Genomic DNA, 23,074 nt, shown 5'->3' with positions numbered 1-23,074 from the left:
AAAAAGCAAACATGACTTCTTGTATTTCTACAACGTCCAAACATGAAATTCTCACAACTATTGTTTCGGTTGTCAATTTCCGTATATCGTATTAGATTACGTAAAGTCTCGCGACAACACGCTGTTCCCACGGTTACACGCATTGTTTTTTGCCGTCAAGACCAGCCAATGAGCGTCTTCCTTATTCCAGACTGTCCATTCAGCTTCGTGTGTCGACCTGAGTAGTCCCGCCTGTCTAGTGACGTCACTGTCATCCAGAGCAAGGAAACCAGGCGCGAGAAAAGCGGCTGTTCCGGGATAACTGTATTTTTTTTTTTAAACTGAACACACCATCTGAAGGGTACGACAACCGTCTGAAAGAGTGTAACAACAGTGTTGAGTTGGAGTGGGAAAGATTTTATGGTGTTTTAATGACTTTTGAGTGAATTATTTGTATTTTTAATAAGACCGCATGGTAGCGGAGAGTGACTTAAATTTGCCCGGAAATCTGACTGATGTCCTTTTACGGTAACCAAGACGACTTATTAACTCGTAGCTCACTGTGTAGGGTGGAAAAGGAATGAAGTATAGCGGGATCCAGTCACATTCCAGTGTTATAACATGTCAGTAACATAGTATTTGTTTTGTCTGTGTACAGGAGAAAATGTCCGCTTGCGCCAGTGACAGCGTCTCCCGTTTAAACCAGTTTAAAAATAAAGGCAAGGATGCAAACGTAGGTGAAGTGTTTCATTCATCCTCATCATCATCCTCATCATCCTCATCATGATGATCAGACAGCCTTGTTTCTGTTCGAGCTGAGTGCTAACAGCGTTTCTTTCACACTCCCAGGAGCTGAGGAGGAGGAGGATGGAAGCCAGTGTAGAGCTCCGAAAAGCAAAGAAAGATGAGCAGATTTTAAAAAGGAGAAATGTCAGCTGTTTGCCGGATTCAGAGGATCAGGATCCAAACCACAACTCACAGGTAACATCCGCAATGTTCCCGAGACTTTTTAAGGGGAAGTAGCTAGTGACACACTCAAAAAAGTCGCCACGACTAATCGTCACGAGGCCTTATTTGCATACGCAGACCATGTGACATGAAGAAGGAGGATTTTCTAAAGGCACCTAGAAAAGACAAGGGTTTCATCAGAATAGGAAATAACAGATTATTTCTAATAGAAAGAAGTCATCTTTAGGTATCTTTAGGTACTACAACACTATAAAAATTACTGTAGGTTTCGGAGGAATTTACAGTAAATGGCTGTGAAATATATTTGCAGTGAAGTACTGTAATAAATTACATAGTATAAAATAACACATGATCCAGCACATTTGCTCATTTGGTTGATGCTTTTTTTAAAAAAAAAAAAAAAAGCAGTTGATACAGGATATAAATGAGGTGAAGAGTCTTACTCAACCATGACAGATTCATGGTGCTGGGATTTGAACCCAGGACCTTCTGAAGTATAACTCAGCACTCTATCCACTGAGTCATCACAGCTAACACAACTATTTCCCACGGATTCAGTGCAATCTTTTAAGATGGGTTAATTCAGTGGTGGTGGTGGTGGGTGAATCAGTGGTAGGTTGTTGTGGTTGCTGGGTGTTGAGTTATAAATCAGAAGGTTATGGGTTCAAATCCCACCACCACCAAACTGGGTCTGTGAGCAAGTCCCATAACCTTCAGCTTGATTGTATCAAGTTGCAAAACAAAGCTGTTGCCTGTAAATTACTCTAAAATTTACACAGTTTTTTTCAGTGAATCTAACTATTTACATACTTACAAAATACTAGATTATGATATCTACCAAGAAGTGATAGTGATTAATCATGAAATAGACATAAAGAAAATGGTTACGGATGGAATAACTCACTTTTATTGCTGTAAATATAGCCAAGAAGAGAGTTTAAAACAAAGGACAAAGAAGTGCGTGGGCAGAACACTCAATGGGGATTAGTGATGGGTTGTTGGGAAACAGTGGTGATCAATGATTGGTTGTTGAGAAACAGTGAATATCAGTGATTGGCCATTAGGAAACAGTGATGATCAGTTATTGGCCATTGGGGACAATGGTAATCAGTGGATTGGCCAGAGCTGTATTGAGTGCAGGACAGTCGCTAATGTCGCTAATGTGCTCTCAGAAAGTCGCTAGAATTGTTGCTAGGCTCTTTTTTGAAAATATTCTTACTAAAGGGGTTTAAAAAGTCACTACATTCACAACACTGAAAGCAGGAGTTGTAGTTAAAATAGTCCTGAGTCCCATAAAGCCTTGCAGGGGGACATGTGCAAAACCTCAGGGGAAGCATAAACAGAGTGATGGCTCTTTTCAGTGAGTCAGATCATTCCACTCAGCTCACCAGTAACAGCCGCCTGCTTTAGCTCCCAAACAGCTCAGAGACATCAGAGACGCAGTGGTGGTGTGTTGTATGAGTAAGTTTTGTGTTGTGTTACTCAACACCATATGCGTTCATTTTATAGTATTAAACACGTCAGTCAGCTGGAACAGAAAACATGTCAGATTAAATCCAGTACTGTACAATTTCCATTTAATTAACATTAACAATCCCAAATGTCAGTTTAGGTAGCAGGCATAAAAACATAGCAGGTGTACATAAAACACACACATTACAACATTCAGGTCGTACACATAATCCTTAACAAGTCTTCCATTAGCCTTATTCTCGAAGTAACAGGAAATCGAGGGTCTTTATTTATAAACCAGAGTGCAAAGTTAGACGTCCTACAAGCAGCTTTGGCTTAATGGAAGCCGTTCAAAACATCGCAAGATATCTGTTGCACATAATAAGAGTGAAATGTCATTCCATTATCGGCTCTGATGCCAGTACGCCATATTGGATTGGTGCAGAAACATGTAACAGAAACGTCATCATTAACAGCGTAGAAATGAGATGACATTCTCGTACACCACCTCTTTATCACTAAAGTCTGGGACAATGATAAAAATGAATACAGGAGCACTTATATTATTTCTTTTACACTCTGCAGTCGTTCCAGCACTGGAGTGTTGAGGAGATTGTATGGGGCGTAAACAGTCAGTGTCTGGATCATCAGTTGCAGGCCACACAGGCAGCGAGGTAAGAGACACTGCATCCGGGAGCTGGGTGTCATATCAAATCTTCTTTCACACTTCATTTGGGCCCCTAAGGTCTCATTTACACAGTTTTTAAGCCACTTTCTTTTAAGCAAGATGTGGTTTTGGTTTGAATACCACATATTTTGTTTTGAAACTTCCTCCTGTATGAGATGGTTCTGAATATCACATGGTTGCATGCCTGAATGCACATAAGGCAGCTAGACCAGGTATTTATCGGGTATTTTGCATTGCTAAATAAACGAACACTACATCCAACTTCTCTCTTAGCTGCATTTGTGCTTCTTTTATCACCACATCTCCTGTTTTTTATTTGTACTGTTTAGAGAGTTGCCAGGTCTGTATTATAAAAGCCCTCTTCCAGCATGACTGTTACAGTAAAATGTATTGCCATATTTAAAAGTGTGATCATATAAGACATTTTAACAAAGCAGGATTAAATATATGCAGTTTCCGTACTGTTTTACCCCAACAGGAAGTTGCTGTCCAGAGAAAAACACCCTCCTATCGACTCAATCGTGGAAGCAGGTCTGATCACTACATTAGTGAGCTTCCTCTCGTTTTCTCACTGTCCTCCCATCCAGTTTGAGGCTGCCTGGGCTCTCACCAACATCGCCTCGGGCACCTCAGACCAAACAAGGGCCGTGGTGGAGGGGGGAGCCATTCCAGCCTTCATCAGCCTCATCTCCTCTCCTCATGCTCACATCAGCGAGCAAGCTATCTGGGCCCTCGGCAATATCGCTGGTGAGAAGACATAGCAGTAAACATTTCACAGATGCAGTTTCTGGTTGAGTCTAACTTTGTTTTCCTTTTAAGGTGATGGCTCGACGTACAGGGACAAAGTCATCAAACACGGAGCCATCGAGCCCCTGCTCTCACTGCTGTCTGTTCCCAACCTGTCTATGTTTACTGTAAGTACCTCTGTCACTAGGGATGCACTACGGGTTTATGTAGATCTGTACTGGGTAATGGTAGCTCGGGAATGGTTTGGATCAAAATCACGTTTACACTTTTGCAATTTTCCTTTCTTCCAAGTGTAGGCAATTACACTACAAAGGCATTTTTGGTATCTGAAATTTACATCAGTAATTTGGCACTGTGCTACAAGGCTAATGTACATAGCAAGTATTGAACGTCCGTCTAATTCAAACATTTTCTATAAATTATTGCATAAGATAAATACATTTTATACTGCAGCACTGTTGAATTCTCAAATCTGATTGGTCAGGATGTCTGTGTTACTAGTGAAACTTGAGAACCTGCACAGAAAGATTTTTTTATTATTCATTTTCATAGTAGCTTCTGAGCTATTTTAAATCGCTAAGCTTCTGATCCTGTTTAAAATGAAACACTGTCCTTATAATAGTTTTAGACCCCCAGTCATTACTGAACTCTGTCTCTTCCTCCCTGGTTGTAGACGAGCTACCTGAGGAACGTAGCGTGGACTCTGTCTAATCTATGCCGGAATAAAAACCCAGCTCCTCCCGTGACTGCGGTGCAGCAGATGCTGCCGGCTCTGCTGCGCCTCCTCGAACACAACGACCCCGAGGTGCTGGCCGACACGTGCTGGGCCGTGTCCTACCTCACCGACGGCCCGAACGAGCGCATCGAGGTGGTGCTGCAGGCTGGCCTCGTGCCCCAACTCGTACAGCTGCTCGCCTGCTCAGACATCACCATCATGGTGAGAAACTTGAGCATCTTTCACACATGCAATTGAACACCGTAATGGATTAAATGTGAATGAGTAGAAATGCTGGGAAGACTGATACGGACGAGACCTATTACAGTTCCCTGGAAATGAGGCAGGAGGCAAGAGGGCTCATGTCTGAACAATAACTGATACATTACTGCGGAATGCATGACAATTCCTATTGAGTGACTGATTTAAAACATTAGCAAGTGAAACAGCAACAGGAGGAAAAAGTCTAAAGCCAATAAAAAGGACAGCAGGAAGAAAATAACGAGAAACATCTAGCAATTAAGGAGGTTTAGGTATTGAGCATGATGAAGAAACATGATAAAACCCTTTTTTAGAGTCTTGTTATTAATAGCTCTTAGTAGTAGCTTGTTTTGTTTAGCATAATTGTACTTGTTTATTTGGGTTTTATTATCTTTTATCTTTTAGTAAGTCATGTGAAGGATTGTGGTTAAGCTTTAGAAAAGTGCTATACAAATACAAAGATTACTTACATACTTGTAGTGCTGTTGGCTTTTCATGCCAAGGGTGACATTTCTTCATTCCACCAGCAGAATGAGGATGGAGACGATAAACAACAAAAGTCCCAGTCTCAGTCTGACATTTGAAAAGCATTAATATGTTTTATTAGCATTAACACAATCACATTAGCAGTTGATATTACCATAGGTTTACTTAATTAAATTTTGATGACAGATGTGCTCACCTGTACTGTGTACCATAATTAACTCTTCATTGCTAATGCTCTTGTGTCGGTTAATTTCACAGACTCCATCGTTGCGTGCAGTGGGGAACATCGTGACAGGAACGGACGAGCAGACTCAGAGGGTTCTGAACTCCGGGGCGCTGGCTCTGTTCCCCAATCTGCTGCGCCACCCAAAGAACAACATCCAGAAGGAGGCGGCGTGGACGCTGTCCAACATCACAGCCGGGAAAGACTCACAAATCCAGGAGGTGGTTGACGCGGGTCTGGTGCCCCTGCTGGTGGAGGTCCTGCAGCAGGTGAGACACACTCACCGGAGGATATTAGCTTCCTTTACTTATTAGCCTAATAGCTCTAGTGCCAAAATAAAGAAGCAAAGATCGGGACACCAAACATCTCTTAGCTCAACTACTACATTTAGGAAAAACTGTTAAATTGCTTTTTACGAGATTTTTACAAGATTATTGCTTGAAAAGGTTCATTTTACCATAGAGCTCTCTTACAGTGAACATGTAAGGCAATAAAACCGAGCGGGGCGTGCTGTTATAGGAAAATAATCCACAGTGGGGTTACCACTCTGAAACTCTGAAAGCACTCTATAACAGCATGTCCCTGAAGTGTTTTATTCCTTTTATAAAGCAGCATTTTTTCAATTATTGCAATTCTGAATTTATTAGTAAACAATAGATAATAGTTACATTTAATGATGTGGAACATATGCAGAACATGTTCTTGTTATTGCTCATGTTATAGCAGCTAAAACATAGCAGCTGTCATTCCCTCATGAGTTTCTCTTTTTTCACTCTCTGTTGAAGTTAATAAGACAAAAAAAAAATGCAGCTCGTCAAACTGGAAAGCCAGAACTCCTCTGTGACTCACGTACTGGAAACTTACTGATCATTACAAAGCACTGACTCCTTTCATAGATGTTAGATAATCATCTCCTCACAGAAAACTTCACCATATTGATTATTGGTTTTTTATATGTTTTATATGATTTTATATGGTTTTTTTATATGTTTTATATGATTTTTTTTTATATGTTTTTAAAAAAAATCCATTTATTATTAGACTTGGATTATTAGATGTGGAACGTTCACTGTACAAGTCCCTGTGAGTGAGCTGGCACTAGAAAAACCATCATCATTTGAATTAGAGAAAATTAATCAACACCTTGTGACTGATCAGATTTGAGAATTTAACTGTGGTTTAAATGTAGCACTCCTGTATTGACAAATTGTCAATTTTGAGCTTTGAGTATGTTTCTGTTGTCACAGGGAGACTATAAGACCCAGAAAGAGGCTGTGTGGGCCATCACCAACTACACCAGCGGGGGGACGGTGCAGCAGGTCACGTACTTGGTTCAGTCTGGCGTGCTCAGACCTCTCCTGAACCTCCTGTCTGTCAAGGACAGCAAGACTATCTTAGTCATCCTGGATGCCATCTTGAATATTTTCATGGTAAACACGAAAATACAGACTCTGGAAGCCATGTTTAATAGTACAGAAGCACTAGGCTGAAGGAATTTGGTGCAGTCTAGTTGCTATGGCAGTCACACTGATGAACAGGAATAGGAATGATTCAAAATCATGAATTCTGTCAAAACACTGAAGCATGTCTCCTGAGTTGCCAAAAAGAGAGCGTTCGCCCTATCACCTACTCTCTCTCCCCTATGAATCACAACAACACTAGCCAATCAAGGGTGTCTGTGTGCTCATGCATGCGGAATGAGTGTGTTACGCCGCCCCCCTGATGGTACATGAGCAGCAGTTCGAAAATATGCTTTCAGCTAGCTTCACGTGCCTCGGAGGAAGCATGTGATAGCCTTCGCCCTCCGTGGTTCAAAGCTGTCAAGATAGGGGAGAGCTGTCTGATGGGTGGGAATTGGCCGTGACTAAATTAGGGAGAAAATCAGGGGAAAATGAAAAGAAAAAAAAAACACCGAGGCATAAAACTATAAAAACAGAACAATGTGCAAAACACTCAAGGTTAAAATTGTTTTATTTTGTTACAATGGTGGAAATTCTTATTCTGCCATTTGCAAAATTTGTAGGCACTGGACCTCGTTTATCAAGTCTGATACGATCAAGTTTATTTTCAGGGGCATGTACACAAGAAATTTAGTATCCATTAAAACCCGATTAGTTCTGAAAAACTTTCAAGCTCTTGAGTTTGTGTAACTTTACATACGAGACTCATTAATGTGAACCTCGACTGATCGGCTTCAAACTGTATAATTGGCAGAAGTTATTGCAATTTTTTTATAGGGATTACGTTATCAGTTCTGTGGATTCTGCGGGTCTGTTAGTAACAGATTCTGCTGTGCTGACCTGCAGGCTGTAGATAAGATGGGCGAGACGGAGAAGCTGTGTCTGATGATCGAGGAATGCGGAGGACTGGACAAGATCGAGGCACTCCAGACCCATGAGAACGAAATGGTCTACAAAGCTGCACTCAAACTCATAGAGAAATACTTCTCAGGGGAAGTAAGTGCGCAATCAACCACTGAGCATCTGTCTGTTCTCAGAGTGCAGACCATTAGTATTAAGAAATGTTTTCTGCCTAAAACTGATGATTTAGAATCCCTGGTTTAAGGTTAATCAGATGCTAATGCACATCAGTTATATTGTAATCTGAAGGCATCTTGAAATGAAAGCTGATAGTTCTTGGGATCATGTACGTAGGTGTATATACATGTATTTTTGTGAATATTTTTATAACTGGATTTCCAAAACTATCTATATGTAATAATATAGCCAGTGAGAAAAGGGATGGACTGATATCTGAGCAATCCCGTATTAAAGGAGCAGTTTTCGCCTGCAGGGTCAATTGTAATTGTAGAGAAAACTTCATGGAAGAATGGTGAAGGCTGTACGTGTTACAGAATATTATTAAATTTTAAAAAAGTGCAAAATTGTCATACAGAATAATGGCACTGTTCAATATGCAGTATGCTTGCAACATCATAATAGGGTGACCTTCAGAAAAATGAACGACTGTGATTGGTCAATGCTAATAATAATAATAATAATAATAATAATAATGGTCGTGCTGTTAATGGTTCATTAATAATCTGTTTTTTTTTTTTATCAGGAAGAAGAGGATGAATCCATCGCTCCTGAAGCAACCACTGATGGCTTTGCCTTCCAGATTACTGATAACCAAAGCACTTTTAATTTCTGAAACACTCCTCCACCACCCACTACTCCATTCTAAATTCCTTTTTTATACATGTATACATATAAGGATTTTATACTGAGTTATGTATATAAAGGCTCTTTTTAGTTTTACACTAAGCCTTGTAAATAAATTTTTAACATCTAAGATAATCTGTGGTTCACTGATGTATGAGTGGGTAAGACTTTTACTGTATTTTATTTTAAATAAAATACAGTTGTCCCAGGAGTCAGGTTCGAGCATTCTAGTAAGACCAAGTAGCTTAAACTCTTACTATTTTGACTTTCACTGTTAGAGGATATATTTTGGGGAGACACAGTGAGTCAAAAACATGCTGGTAGGTCGATTGGATTTGCTAAAATTCACACCCCTAGGTGTGAATTAGTGTGTGAATATGTGTTTGCATCGTGCCCAGCTTCCCATTTAGGGTGTATTCCCACTGGATAGGCTCCGGATCCACTGCGACCCTGCCAAGGAAGGAGTGGTTACTGAAGATGAATAAATAAATGTACAAAGATTTAATGAGTCCTACACCCCAAACTCTCATCCGTCCAGTTTCCGTATCGCTTATCCTACACATGGTTGCAGAGGAGCCTATCCTAGGGAACTTAGGGCACAAGTTGGGGGACACCCTGGATGGGTACCACTCCATCGCACACATTCACACACTCCATCGCACACATTCACACACTACAGACAGTTTGGAAATGCCAGTCAAATGCGTACAACATATGCCTTTGGACTGGGAGAGGAAACTAGAGTATCCAGAGGAAACCCCGGAAAGCAGGGAGAGAGCACACACACACACACACACAGCCAAGCAATCAAACCCCCAACCGCAGAATGGTGAGGCAAAAATGCTGACCATTAAACCCCCACCAAACTCTCATATTAAATTTATTTATTTATTTGTTTGTTTTTACAAACTCATCATATAAAAACTTTGGTAGCAGTAGTAATAGCAGAGATCTTGCTTGATCTCTGTCTAACTGAATTTCTGACTACATTTTAAAATTATCTGTAGCTGTTGTTCCTCAATTTGTCCACGCGATGTCGCTGTCGCTCATTTTGTAGCCAGAAACGGGGTGTAGCCTAAATGTCTCAGCACTTCCTACACGCGCGCACTGTCTCAGGACACGAAATAACAGCGTTCGGCGTCACACGTAGTGCCCTACACGTCTATTTGGAATCCCGCCCCGGGTTAAATAGATTTTGGCTGCCCACAGCATTCACTCTGAACGAAAATAAACTGGTTTGTCCAAGAACAGCGCTGATTTCTCATGGAGCGGGATTAAATAACACTTCCACAAGGCTTAGGGTTTCCAGGCTGGTCTTGTTATTATTTTTTTATGATGTGAAATGTGCATTTTTGCGAAAAAATTGCTGGAAAGTTTTGATTTGAATGTTTAAGTGCTTATGTGTAAAAAGCCATCCGGAGACAGTAATGCTGCTGTGTGTTCAGATTATTCACGCGCTCTTATTGAGGAAAACAAGCTTGTAGGAAAAGTTCTGTCGTTTTCTGGAGGCAGGGAAATAGTTTGGTAGAAAATAGCTAGAACTAAACGTCAAGCTGGAATATAAAGGGCATGTCTAATCAAGGGGCGAGGAGAAATGGTCCAGTGAAACTGCGGCTCACAGGTAAGTCCATCTTTACACTTTATGTCAAGTTGTTGTTTACAAAACCTTCACTATAGCCGCTAAACACCATGTAGCACTCTTCCGTGGGGATATAATTGCTATATAACGTGTTTTATCTTCCTTAAATAACCCTTTTAGCCATATAAGCAACTTTGTAAAGTTCTTTAAACCATTACGTCATGCTTGCTTTTACTTTTAGCTAGTAAATAAACATTTTTTAATCCACTGCGTTCATCTTGAAACAGAGATAACATCGCATTACATCACTGTCCTCAGTTTAGCTGTTGTTATGGCGTGCTACGTGGTATCCAGGGGCGTGGCCACAGGAGTGGCACTTTGGGGTGGCTGCTGCCACCCTGAAATAAATCCTGCCACCCTGATTCCAATTCACTGCTTTATTTCTGCTCTGCATTTGATGTAGACTTCACGAATCATGATTTAACTCATTATTGTTGGGTTATAGACCAAATCCTATGAGTATTAGAAACTACAGAGCGACTGTAATACAAAAAAAAGTCAGCCTTGTCCTAGACCTACACTGTATACCCGAAAGTTTGTGGATATCTGACCGTCACCTGTTGCCACAAAGGTCGAAGCAATTGTATACGAGGTATTTGTATATTGTAGCATTAAGATTTCTCGAGTGTTCTGCACACAGCCCTGACCTCAACCCCACTGAACACCTTGGGGATGAATTTGAATGCCAGCTGCACCCCAGGCCTTCTCACGTGATCTCACTAATGCTTTTTTCCCCTGATTTTTCTCCCTAATTTAGTCTTAATCCATTCCCACTCTCATCTAAAGCCATTCAGGAGCATCTTTTCAAACTGCTTTTCAATCATGCAACGTCAGGGGGCTGCATAACACACCCAGGCAAGTGCTATCCGCCCACTTCCGCATCTAGTGGAAAACCTTCCCAAAAAAGTGGACGTTATTATAACTGCTAAGGGAGACTAAATCTGTAATGGGATGTTTGGATATTTGGTGGTGCATATTTGTGTGCTCTTGCCCCCCTTTGCTACCCCAAGCTTAGTTAGACTCAGATTTCTGGCAGCTATGCTTCTCAAAACATTTTTGAAAGGCCAGTGTTTAGCAATAAGATGATAATTGATGAGTGGCGCAGTGGGGAGCATTACCATCTCACAGCTCCAGGGTCTCTGGTTTGATATCCTGATCTTGTGCTCCTGTCTATGTGGAGTTTCTACACATGTCTGTGTGGGGTTTCCAAGTTCTCCGGTTTCCTCCCAAATCCCAAAAACATGCCGGTAGGTGGATTGGCCACTCTGAATTGCCCCTAGGTGTGAATGAGTGACCTGAATCTTTGTGTGTGTGATGGACTGGCGTCTCGTCCAGGCTGTCTTCCCACCTCACTCCCAGTGTTCCCAGGATAGGCTATAGATCCACTGGCACTGTGGCCAGGATCAAGCAGTTACAGAAAATGAATGAATGAATGAATGTTTGCTTGAGACGGGTTGCGACATAAAACCCAAGATGTTTTTGAGCAATCTTGCACATCTGTCATTCTACAAGAGAGCATGGTTCATTTAATAAAGAACTGTAAGTAAATATCCTTTACTTCTTAGTAATTTTCCACTCTGTCATTGTCTTTCATTTTTTTGTAATTGTTTTTTTGTTTAGCTTTTTGGCAGATGCTTTAATCCCAAGTGATTTATGAGAATCCAATCCAATCAGTTGAGAGTTAAGAGCTTTGTATAAAGTCCAAACAGTTAATCTGCGTCAGTCCTGGGATTTAAACTTAAAACTGTCTGATCACTTGGCACTGAGTGACCACTAGAGGCATTAACATTTACCTTTCGTGTCTGATTATTCCATTTGTGGCATGCGTGATATTTGTCTATCAGTGACACATCAGTTTCTATTCCATTGCAACTGAGTTAATGAGAGGTGAGATAACACCATAAAACAACACAGCAGCTGTGAGGTCTTCTTTACACCCCTTCTCTGTCTGCTTCCTTTGGCACGGGTCGATCTCCTGACACAAACACTAATGAATCATTAACTATAAATGTGTGTGTGTCTTTCTGAATCAGCCTTCTGCTAAACTGGGGTTGCTGGAGGCTTTTTTAATGAGAAAGGAAACTACCGGTCAAGTATTGAGATTTTTTTCCGTAACCTTTAGCCGAACGCCACCAACTATCATTTTTATGACATCTTAACTAGAAACTACTTAAAAGTAAAGATTTAAGAGTGTTTAAAAATAGAACAAAGTTCAATCTCTCTTTTTTCTTTGCTTAAAATGTTCCTATTTGCCTGGGCATGATGATTTATCAGGCTAAATTTATTGCTGGTTTTGCTTGGTTATTAACACCAGTAACACCTACAGCTGATTAGAGCGTATCATAACACCTACAGCTGATTAGAGCTCTGTGTAACAGCTACAGCTGATTAGAGCTCTGTGTAACAGCTACAGCTGATTAGAGCTCTGTGTAACAGTTACAGCTGATTAGAGCGCATCATAACACCTACAGCTGATTAGAGCTCTGTGTAACACCTACAGCTGATTAGAGCTCTGTGTAACAGTTACAGCTGATTAGAGCGCATCATAACACCTACAGCTGATTAGAGCTCTGTGTAACACCTACAGCTGATTAGAGCTCTGTGTAACAGTTACAGCTGATTAGAGCGCATCATAACACCTACAGCTGATTAGAGCTCTGTGTAACAGTTACAGCTGATTAGAGCTCTGTGTAACACCTACAGCTGATTAGAGCTCTGTGTAACAGTTACAGCTGATTAGAGCTCTGTGTAACAGCTACAGCTGATTAGAGCTCTGTGTAACAGCTACAGCTGATTAGAGCTCTGTGTAACAGCTACAGCTGATTAGAGCTCTGTGTAACAGCTACAGCTGATTAGAGCTCTGTGTAACAGCTACAGCTGATTAGAGCTCTGTGTAACAGTTACAGCTGATTAGAGCTCTGTGTAACAGCTACAGCTGATTAGAGCGCATCATAACACCTACAACTGATTAGAGCTCTGTGTAACAGCTACAGCTGATTAGAGCTCTGTGTAACAGCTACAGCTGATTAGAGCGCATCATAACACCTACAGCTGATTAGAGCTCTGTGTAACACCTACAGCTGATTAGAGCGCATCATAACACCTACAGCTGATTAGAGCTCTGTGTAACACCTACAGCTGATTAGAGCGCTGTGTAACAGCTACAGCTGATTAGAGCTCTGTGTAACAGCTACAGCTGATTAGAGCTCTGTGTAACAGCTACAGCTGATTAGAGCTCTGTGTAACAGCTACAGCTGATTAGAGCTCTGTGTAACAGCTACAGCTGATTAGAGCTCTGTGTAACAGCTACAGCTGATTAGAGCTCTGTGTAAAAGCTACAGCTGATTAGAGCTCTGTGTAACAGTTACGGCTGATTAGAGCTCTGTGTAACAGCTACAGCTGATTAGAGCGCATCATAACACCTACAGCTGATTAGAGCTCTGTGTAACAGCTACAGCTGATTAGAGCTCTGTGTAACACCTACAGCTGATTAGAGCTCTGTGTAACAGTTACAGCTGATTAGAGCGCATCATAACACCTACAGCTGATTAGAGCTCTGTGTAACAGCTACAGCTGATTAGAGCTCTGTGTAACAGTTACAGCTGATTAGAGCGCATCATAACACCTACAGCTGATTAGAGCTCTGTGTAACACCTACAGCTGATTAGAGCTCTGTGTAAAAGCTACGGCTGATTAGAGCTCTGTGTAACAGCTACGGCTGATTAGAGCTCTGTGTAACACCTACGGCTGATTAGAGCTCTGTGTAAAAGCTACGGCTGATTAGAGCTCTGTGTAACAGCTACGGCTGATTAGAGCTCTGTGTAACAGCTACGGCTGATTAGAGCTCTGTGTAAAAGCTACGGCTGATTAGAGCTCTGTGTAAAAGCTACGGCTGATTAGAGCTCTGTGTAAAAGCTACGGCTGATTAGAGCTCTGTGTAAAAGCTACGGCTGATTAGAGCTCTGTGTAAAAGCTACGGCTGATTAGAGCTCTGTGTAACAGCTACGGCTGATTAGAGCTCTGTGTAAAAGCTACGGCTGATTAGAGCTCTGTGTAAAAGCTGCGGCTGATTAGAGCTCTGTGTAAGAGGAAGTGATATAGGAAGCCATTTCTGCTGACTGATATTACACATTATCTCTCCATCACTATATTATCAGTCTGTCTGTGTGAAAATGCCAGCCATCTGTTTATCACACTGTCTGTCTGTCTGTCTGTCTGTCTGTCTGTCTGTCTGTCTGTCAGTCTGTCTGGCCAGCCATCTATTTATTTCTCGGTATGACTAGCTGAATATTACATGTGTATGTATGTGTGTATATATATATATATATATATATATTTATATATATATATATATATATATTTATATATATAAATTTTTCTGGCCATGTGTCTGTCTATCTGTCCATATGTCTAATTGTCTGTCATCTAAATGTCTGTACAGTATATCTTTTAATATTTCTGTGATCTATCTGTGTATCTGTCTATCTATTTATGACATGTCTGGCTGGCTATCTATCTATCTGACATATGTCTGTCTCTGTCTGTCTATCTCCCTATTTGTATTATGTCTGTCTGTCTATCCATCTATCTATCTAATTATCTATCTATCTATCTATCTATCTATCTCTTTTAGTCCAAAGCTATGTGTGTGTGTGAGTATTCATGTGTGAGTCCTGGTGAGGCTCATCCTGCTTCCTCGAGGATCAGTAACCTTCTCTCGCACTGTGCTGCTGAAAAGCCTCTCTATGACAAGTATCAATAGAGTGTGTGTGTACTGATCAGGGCTTGTTGGTAGAGCTGGCAGGCTTACACTCACACTCCCACACAACACCCGCAAAGACAAAAAAGTCCTCCCACCTTTTACCCCAATGTCCAGTATCGCAGATTTCAGTCCATCCAAATGGAGCAGGCTTCAGTGGAGCAGGCTTCAATTACTACATTAAAGAAACTTTTAGCATTCCAACTAAAATGTAATTTTTTTTCTTTAAGACATTCAATTTTTATAGTCAACACTTTTTTTAGACCAAGGTATAAAAACGTGTACTCTGATTTTTTCAGCACACCATTAGATAAGACATATAATTTTTATGACGTTGACATTCTTACAAATTCATCAGCAAGTTGCTCCAGTTGAACGTTTCTGTTGTTCATCATATTTAAATGCAGAATACGTAAGTAGCTGCTCTGATGGTTTTCGTCAGTAACTAATTTGACTTAAGTTATACCTCATAGAGAGGAACACTACGTCACTGCATATCATGGTCACGGATGTAGTGTTTTCTGTTCATGTCTGATTGACTGACATTTCTGATGACCAGCACTGCATAAGATTATACCATAGCAAGTTAAAATATCTTAAATTTATCATATATTTCTCATTATGAGATGTACTTAATTTTGTATTTATTATTTACAACACATGCTCTACATGTTCATCCTTATGCTCTATGTGTTTTCTAAGCTGCTGTATCATGTTTTTGTAGATTTTGTTCAACATATTCCCATTGGTTCCTAACTTTTCAGACACCCTGTATACCGTATATATATATATATATATATATATATATATATATATATATATATATATATATATATATATATATTTGTATTGAACCACAGACGTTTTCCCCATAGCCTGTAATCAAACATATGAGATGATCTCATTTTATTTGCCACTCGCTATGAGAAATCAGTGATTACATTTAGGATTCTGTGAACTTTCTGCAGTCCAGTGATTATATCTTGCTGTCATAGTGTTTAAAATGTCGTCTTCCAACTGAAAAGCGGCAGACAGAAACATTGAGAACCAATCAGATTGCAATCTTCAGGATCCTGAAGGTTGTGACCAGAAAAGTGTACAAAATATATCAGATGGAGCCTGAGAGCATCTGTGCCTGAGACTAGATGCAGATGGTGAAACATGTCACGCTATGTAACAAACCTTCGATCTATTATCACTTTATGCAGCTAGCTATTATACTAGCTAGCTACTTTAAGTGTCTGAGGTATACTTTTAATTCTATACATCACTAATTTTAAGCCACTCACTCTCAGCTAGCTGCAGATTTCCTTATCATCATATTCTACCACCTGTACTTTTGAAGGAAGTGGAAAAATCACACTAGTTCTGTGTTCTCAGAAATGACCTGATTCCCTGCACTTTTTGTTTCATCATGTTTCCTCACTGCCTCTAGGCAAATTCATTTCCTCAGTGAAAGAGAAGGCTATTTGCCTGAGAAAGCCCTGTTTAGTTCCACTAGCTGCCGGAGGTCTTGTACTCATTTCCATATTTGCAAGTTACTCCAGACATCCTCTAATGTAATGTTTAATCCATGGTAGGACAGTGACCTCAGTGTGTTCATGCATGTATACACACACAAACAAGCTTTTAGGCTCTCATTCAGTGTTCTACATGTGTGTCCTACATCTCCCAGTATGTTTTATTTTAGAAATTGGTGTACTTGCGATCCAAATGCTAGCAATTTAAAAACAAAAACAAAGTGCGGTGGCTAAATTCTTCATTTGGCAGAAGTGTAAAACCTTGTGTTTGGATAAACAGAAGATGGGTTAAAAGATGAGTTAAATATAAGTATATAAGTTGATTAAGCCTATTTCTATACAATTTCTATAAGCTTATTTCTATACACTTTTTACACTAATTTCAAGCTTATTTTCTCTTGGTAGATAATGTTGCTTATTTCAAGTGTTCTCTTCTAGAAAGATACCAAATTATCTGCAAATAAACAAAAAAAGACATAATTATATGACAAATATAAGATTGTTAAGGCTATTTTCTAGAATTCTTTACTAATTTCAAGCTGAGAAACTGATTCTATTGGCAGATAATGTTGTTTATTTCACTTTTTTTTTTCTGGAAAGAAGCAAAATTATCTGCCAACAGAATAAGAAAGACAAAGTCTGAAATTAGTAATAGTATATGTATAATAAATTATATCTGTTATATAATTACATCATGATAAAAAAAGATAAACTTACCCTTATTTAAGACAGTTCTACTTGCTAAAATGCCATTTTGCGTGCAGTGAACCACAGACCTTTTCTCGTGGTTTGTTGGCAAACATTTTATAATGTTGAGATTATTTTGTTTACTAGAATTTTTTTTGTTGTAAAGTGCAAACAAATGTGCATTTGGATCAAAGGAAAAAAAATTGGATAAATGAAAAAAATATTGTCAGAAAATCATTAGTTTGGATCCTGATGATGCCGTAGCCATCCGTGGCCTGGAGCCAAGGGAGCAAATTGACTGTGTTCTCTGGGTGGGAGAGATGGTATACGCTCTCTCCCCTGTCAATCACAGTGACACTAGCCAATCATGTGTGTCTGTGAGCTCATGTATGTGGAAGAAGGCAGATTGCGTTTATCTCCGAGTGTGTTACGCTGCCCTGTGACACAGCATGAGCAGCAGTTTGTAAAGATGTGGTTGTCTGGCTTCATGTGACTCAGATGAAGCGTCCATCCTGATCAACTGGTAGTTATCGTATTAGCAACAAATTAGGAGGGAAAAAAAATTATAGAACAGATATAATCTAACTTTCTAGACATTTTTATTAATTTCATGGTTGAAATTGGTTAAAAAAAAAACACACACATAGGCTTAATCATATAATTTAAGATATAATTTTTTTTGACTTGAGGCACAGACCTTTTCCCATAGCCTGTCTGCAAACATATGAGATTATCTCATTTACTCGAAAAAATGTTTTTCCACTTGACAGAAGTATAAATGTTTGCATTTGGAGAAACAGAAACCGGGGTACAAGTTGATAAATACTTTCTGAAATAAAAATGCTCTATAGCAGACGGAGCAATTAGACACCAGTTTGAAATTTTCAGAAGGAAAAAGCTTTAAGGTTTCAGGATGGCCAGTTCCTCTGGAAGCTCTGCTCTGATCATTTCAAAGACTTGTCTCTAAATATTGAAAAAAAAAAAATTTCCACTTGACCGAGGTGTAAAAGCTGGCGTGTGCATAAAGATGGTATAAAGGGTGACGGAAAGTCCTCTTTGGAATAAATGATGTCTTAGCAAGTGTGTATTTCAGTCTCTCCATGACTGTGTGTGTTTGGCTAGTGCACTTTTGATGATGTCATCGTGTTGCTCCTTTGCAAAACAGAACAGCAGTTGACAGGAACATAAAACAATTTCTTTTTCTGACTTTTTGCCAAAATCGGCTAAGAATATGCAAACTATTTAAGCAATAACATGTCTTATGATTTCCTTGGTGCTGAATTTCAGATTTGCATGCAGGTACTTTTTTTTATTTTTTTTTTGCCCTGTCTTCTGTTCTCATCATTCATCTCTCTCACACCTGGTATTAATAAGGGACTTTTGTACACACATCCTAAACAAAAAGTCGTTTCTTGTCATTACAAAAATAAGCCGTAAGCTTTTTATCCACACATGGGTGTTGTAAAACCTGTTTTTCATTTCTGTGTCTCAATTGTTTATTTTTTTAATTTTATATTTTAATGGTCATCTTAGATATTTTCTCTTTATGTATGTATGTATGTATGTATGTATTATATATATATATATATATATATATATATATATATATATATATATATATATATATATATATATATACATATATATTTTTTTTTTACATTTTATTCATTTGTTTTGTTTTGGTTTTTTGATTTATTTTATTATTAAATAAGTTGTAGAGAAATATTTTTATGGAGAATTATTAGTTTGAAGTTGTTTAGTATCTCAAACAGGCTTGCTTGTGTGGTTTCTAACCCTGCATGACGCTGACATGACATGACTGTTATCTATAAAACTGAGAAAAAAAGAACATTTTAACTGAAAAGTTACACAAGATATTTTATAAAAGGGTTTATGTACAAATAGTGGTACTAGTATTAAGGCGAGTGAGTATTGATTCACACACACATGATGTTTAAAGCTTCTCTTTCTTTTTAGGTACAAAAATGTTTGAACACTAAACATTAACGAAAGAATTTTGGAAATATTACTTTGGTCCAAACTATCACTATTAAAGTCTTGTTCTGTTTTATCTAAGCTGAGGAAATAGCTTGTGATTGTGAGTAAACACACGTCACGTGGACAACTTATTAAATACCAGTACATACTTGTTTCGACTGCACAATTCAAGATGATATGGCGCTCTGTTTTTCTTTTTGAAGTGCACCCGAGTATGCACTGCAGCCTGCACAGTTGTCCCATGGTTTGCCCCCCGTTTACCTTTGACCTTTGTCCCTATCATCCGCACCGGAAGCGTCTCAGACGGCAGCGTGGCTGCATCTCATCTCCTCACAGACATCTGATCACGTATCACACTTCCTGTCTCACCACTTCCACTGGAAACCAGCAGAACACCACACATACACACACACAGACACACGCACACACGCATATGTCTGTTTCTTAGAAACTTAGAGCAGACACTGAAATTCGGCACGTCTTGCTGTACCCATTGCCCCACTGCTGTGCAGTTGACCTTTTACACAACTTCTGCAAAATCACGTCTGCACACAGACTGCTTTCTGTTGTCTGAGTCTGCCTCATTTCGTCTGTGTGTCTGCTTGCAAACGTGTGTGTGTGTTTGTGGTTTGTGTGTTGAGATTTTTCTTTCATATTGCATATGGTGTTGTGTCTAGGGATGAGCAATATGGAAAGAACATATCACAATATTTGAAGATGTTTTCACACAATACACAATTTGTTTTCTGGCACTTCTTTTTCCTCAGGGGTGTTAACAAGTTAGGAAACTCACACCACAACCCACACAAACTGTACCACCGTATGTACCACCGTAAAAAACAAAACAAAACAAAAAAAAACTAAATTGTCGCAGCAGTGAGGGTGTTTACATGAACAAAACAGTCTGAGTTGCAAAAAAAAAAAAATCTGAAAATTACAACTACACGGATCCAATAGTTAATACAGATTATTCATTCATACATTCATTTATTCCTTCGTCTTCAGCAAATGCTTTGTGCTGGTCAGAGTGGTGGTGGATCTAGTGCCTATCCTAGCAATGCTGGACCTGACGTGGGAATACACCTTTGAATGGGATGCTAATTCATCGCAAGACACCACACACACACACACACACACACACACACACACACACACACACACACATTCGTAACTAGCTGCAATTTTGAGTCAGGATCAACCCAGGGACCCTGGACTGTTACTCTGGAGATGTCTAGAGATGGCTTGTAGGAAGCCTAGAGTATAAATAAAAGTAAACTCTGCATTTAACCAGGAACATCTGTGTATTTATTTGTAACCTTTTCATAGCATCCATCTAATTTACAGGTGTGATTTCTTACTTGCAGAATCGTAGGAAAAATACTTTCTACATCGATATTCCTGCTGTTGATCCATCTTCGAAAACCCAGCTATAGCAACTATCTGAAGTCATATCTTCCTTTAGTCAGGCGTACAGGAAGTGACAAATTCTGGACAGGAATTTGTTTAGGCTGTACTTTCTTGAAATCACACTGGAACAGAAAAAGAAGGTTATTAACTAGTTAAGCACTAAATAACATTTTCTCTCTGGAACAATTCTTTAAATCATGTCAAATAAAAATGTAGTTCATTTTTTGTTTTCGTTGTCATTTCCTGTAACATTTCTAATCCCTGCTTGTGATAAAAGACCTTTTGGGAAACTTAATACACTAAAAATCATCTTATTTATTTTGCTCTAAGGGTGTTTTACTTCTCTGTAAGTCACTCAGTAATCAGACTTCTTTCTTAAATACATGACCTAAACGCCTCTACAGTTGCATTAAAATCTGACCAAAAAAAATTTTTTGTGTGTGTCTCTCACCACTAAATGTTTATTTGAGAGTTTTCATGGTTACAAAGTGAACAGAATGCTGTCTTAGTCTGCAATGTTTAATACTTGCTGTGTGATACACTGGCGTCCCATCCAGGGTGTATTTCTGCCTCATTCCCAGTGTTCATTCGGGATCCACTGCAACCCTGATGTTTTCAGTAAAGATGAATAAATGAATGTTTAATGCTTATTGGCAGCTCTTCACTGTCCAGTTATGTTCACATGCATGCACAGGTCTAGACAATAGAAAAATAGCAGATTAACAGTGTACATGCACTCAGTAATTGCACTGATTATTGGGCTGAAATCCAGATGTCATTATCAGATCATCTGAAAGTGGTGTTTGTAGTGTGCTATGTACATGACCACTTTATTCAAGTGGTAACTGCTGAGAGGTAAAGTAAGGATTAGGGGTGTAAAACAACGCCACTATCTCTATCTGTATCCAGTTAGTGCTCCAAATATCTGTATCAGTATCAGTATTCAGATTTATTGATGAATGAAGTGGGCGTGGCCTAAACCAGAAGGTTTTTTTTTTTTTTTTTTTAATTGAATATGAACCCTACCACTATGCACTAGGAGGTAGAAATGCCAGCACTGTCACAATGGCATGTGAATTCTGGCTCTGACCGTTCCTCATCCTCAGCTACATCACTCAAGTTCGTATTTGGTCTCAACTAGAGATGATCGTGGTACTGTGGTTTTTAAAATCAGTTGTTATTTTTGTTTGTACCTGCCTGCGAAGTTTTCTAACAAATTTAGTTCAGTTTATTTCCCGAAATATAAACAAAAACTAGTACCTCAATTTAAACCACTACGACCCTGACCAGGCAGTTACTAAGGATGAATAAATGAATGAACATTGTAACTGCATAGATGGAAGTAAGAACTTGTGTGACTTTTTTTGCTTGTGTCCCCACGGGATCCCGTTCTTGATATACTGCTTTAGTCTCAACCAGACACCCTAGTTTACCCTTCTGGCAAGCTTTCTGAAAAGAGAAAAAACAGCATGCCTCCTATTATTCGTGTCTGTTTTTCTGTCTGTTTAGAACACATTATCTGTTCATTCTGAATAATTATAATGTAATCGTATTCATTTACATCCATAGTAAGGATTTTAATGTGCACGTAAATGCACTTTCAGTTGAATACGTCTTCGTTACAATATTTACAAGACAACAAACTCAGAGTTGTTCCAATGCAAAGCTAAAGTCCAAACTGCTGATACTAAACAGGTCTTGACTGATCGGCTGCATTTGAGGTCTTAAAAATGCGCTTCATTTTGCGCAGGCACCTGTGCTTAGGTATGAAATGACAAAAGACTTCTATTGAAAGGCTATCTACTGTGAAAGGAAAACGTTTGGACCATTGGAAACTTAACTTATGAAGTGCTGACATGAATGCTGCTCACGATTTACACAGGTTTGCATGCGGGCGTGTTTTAACGAACACTACCTGCCTTCTGCCCTCATTCTGATTCACTCAGCATGCTCACGTTATGTAACTTCATTCTAGTGATTCTAATCATTAAAGCAGTCTAATCTGTAATGAATAACAACAATGAAAATTATGGGTTGAAACCTGGGTAATTAATTTGCAAAGAGTAACAGGGTTGACTGGATATTGCTGCTAATTCAACAATGAATATAAAAAGACTTTTACGTTTCCTGTTAACAAGCCCCATTTAAAATGTTAGTGCTTGATAATAGTAGTATATAATAGTAATAGTAATAATAATAGTAGCAGGTCTGCAGGTCTACAATAAATATTTAATATTTATTCTTGATGGTTAAGCTGTTGACATGTTAGGAAGTAATAGATATTTTAGAAAAAATAAACTCAAGGGTGTCTGAAAAGTCAGGAACCAATGGGATTTAAACTATATGATTTTGTCTTTATATATATTAACACATTGAGTTA

At 39.1% G+C, this 23,074-nt stretch overlaps 2 protein-coding genes across 3 annotated transcripts in view; both read left to right on the top strand.

Moving 5' to 3' along the window:
- The first annotated feature begins 185 nt into the window (after positions 1-185).
- LOC113538150 (importin subunit alpha-1) lies at positions 186-8,819 on the top strand. 2 transcript variants are annotated; one of them, XM_026933020.3, is made up of 11 exons: positions 186-340; positions 638-712; positions 829-960; positions 2,986-3,074; positions 3,567-3,835; positions 3,908-4,002; positions 4,509-4,772; positions 5,556-5,789; positions 6,768-6,950; positions 7,827-7,976; positions 8,584-8,819. In XM_026933020.3, exons 2-11 carry the CDS (start codon positions 644-646, stop codon positions 8,671-8,673), a joined length of 1,575 nt encoding a protein of 524 aa, XP_026788821.3. In that variant the 5' UTR covers positions 186-340; positions 638-643; the 3' UTR covers positions 8,674-8,819. The 2 variants fall into 2 exon arrangements, with proteins under 2 accessions (XP_026788821.3, XP_026788823.3); XM_026933022.3 differs by lacking the exon at positions 186-340 and adding an exon at positions 347-507.
- A 1,068-nt stretch (positions 8,820-9,887) lies between these two features.
- Positions 9,888-23,074, top strand: part of LOC113538328 (E3 ubiquitin-protein ligase SMURF2) — a 74,025-nt gene continuing 60,838 nt past the window's right edge. The window contains exon 1 of the mRNA XM_026933299.3: positions 9,888-10,305. Coding sequence (XP_026789100.1) covers positions 10,254-10,305 — 52 coding nt within the window. The 5' untranslated portion in view covers positions 9,888-10,253. The remainder of the gene's footprint in view (positions 10,306-23,074) is intronic.

The sequence above is a fragment of the Pangasianodon hypophthalmus genome, chromosome 2, assembly GCF_027358585.1.
Source record: "Pangasianodon hypophthalmus isolate fPanHyp1 chromosome 2, fPanHyp1.pri, whole genome shotgun sequence".
NCBI lineage: Eukaryota > Metazoa > Chordata > Actinopteri > Siluriformes > Pangasiidae > Pangasianodon > Pangasianodon hypophthalmus.
This window is presented reverse-complemented; position numbering and strand designations above follow the sequence as displayed.

What these genes read in the sequence shown, in the direction of transcription:
- LOC113538150 (XM_026933020.3), top strand. Translation starts at nt 644, where the DNA reads ATGTCCGCTTGCGCCAGTGACAGCGTCTCCCGTTTAAACCAGTTTAAA. An exon ending in GCTCAGACATCACCATCATG is followed by an intron (nt 4,773 to 5,555) that starts GTGAGAAACTTG and finishes TTAATTTCACAG; the next exon opens with ACTCCATCGTTGCGTGCAGT. An exon ending in AGAAATACTTCTCAGGGGAA is followed by an intron (nt 7,977 to 8,583) that starts GTAAGTGCGCAA and finishes TTTTTTTATCAG; the next exon opens with GAAGAAGAGGATGAATCCAT.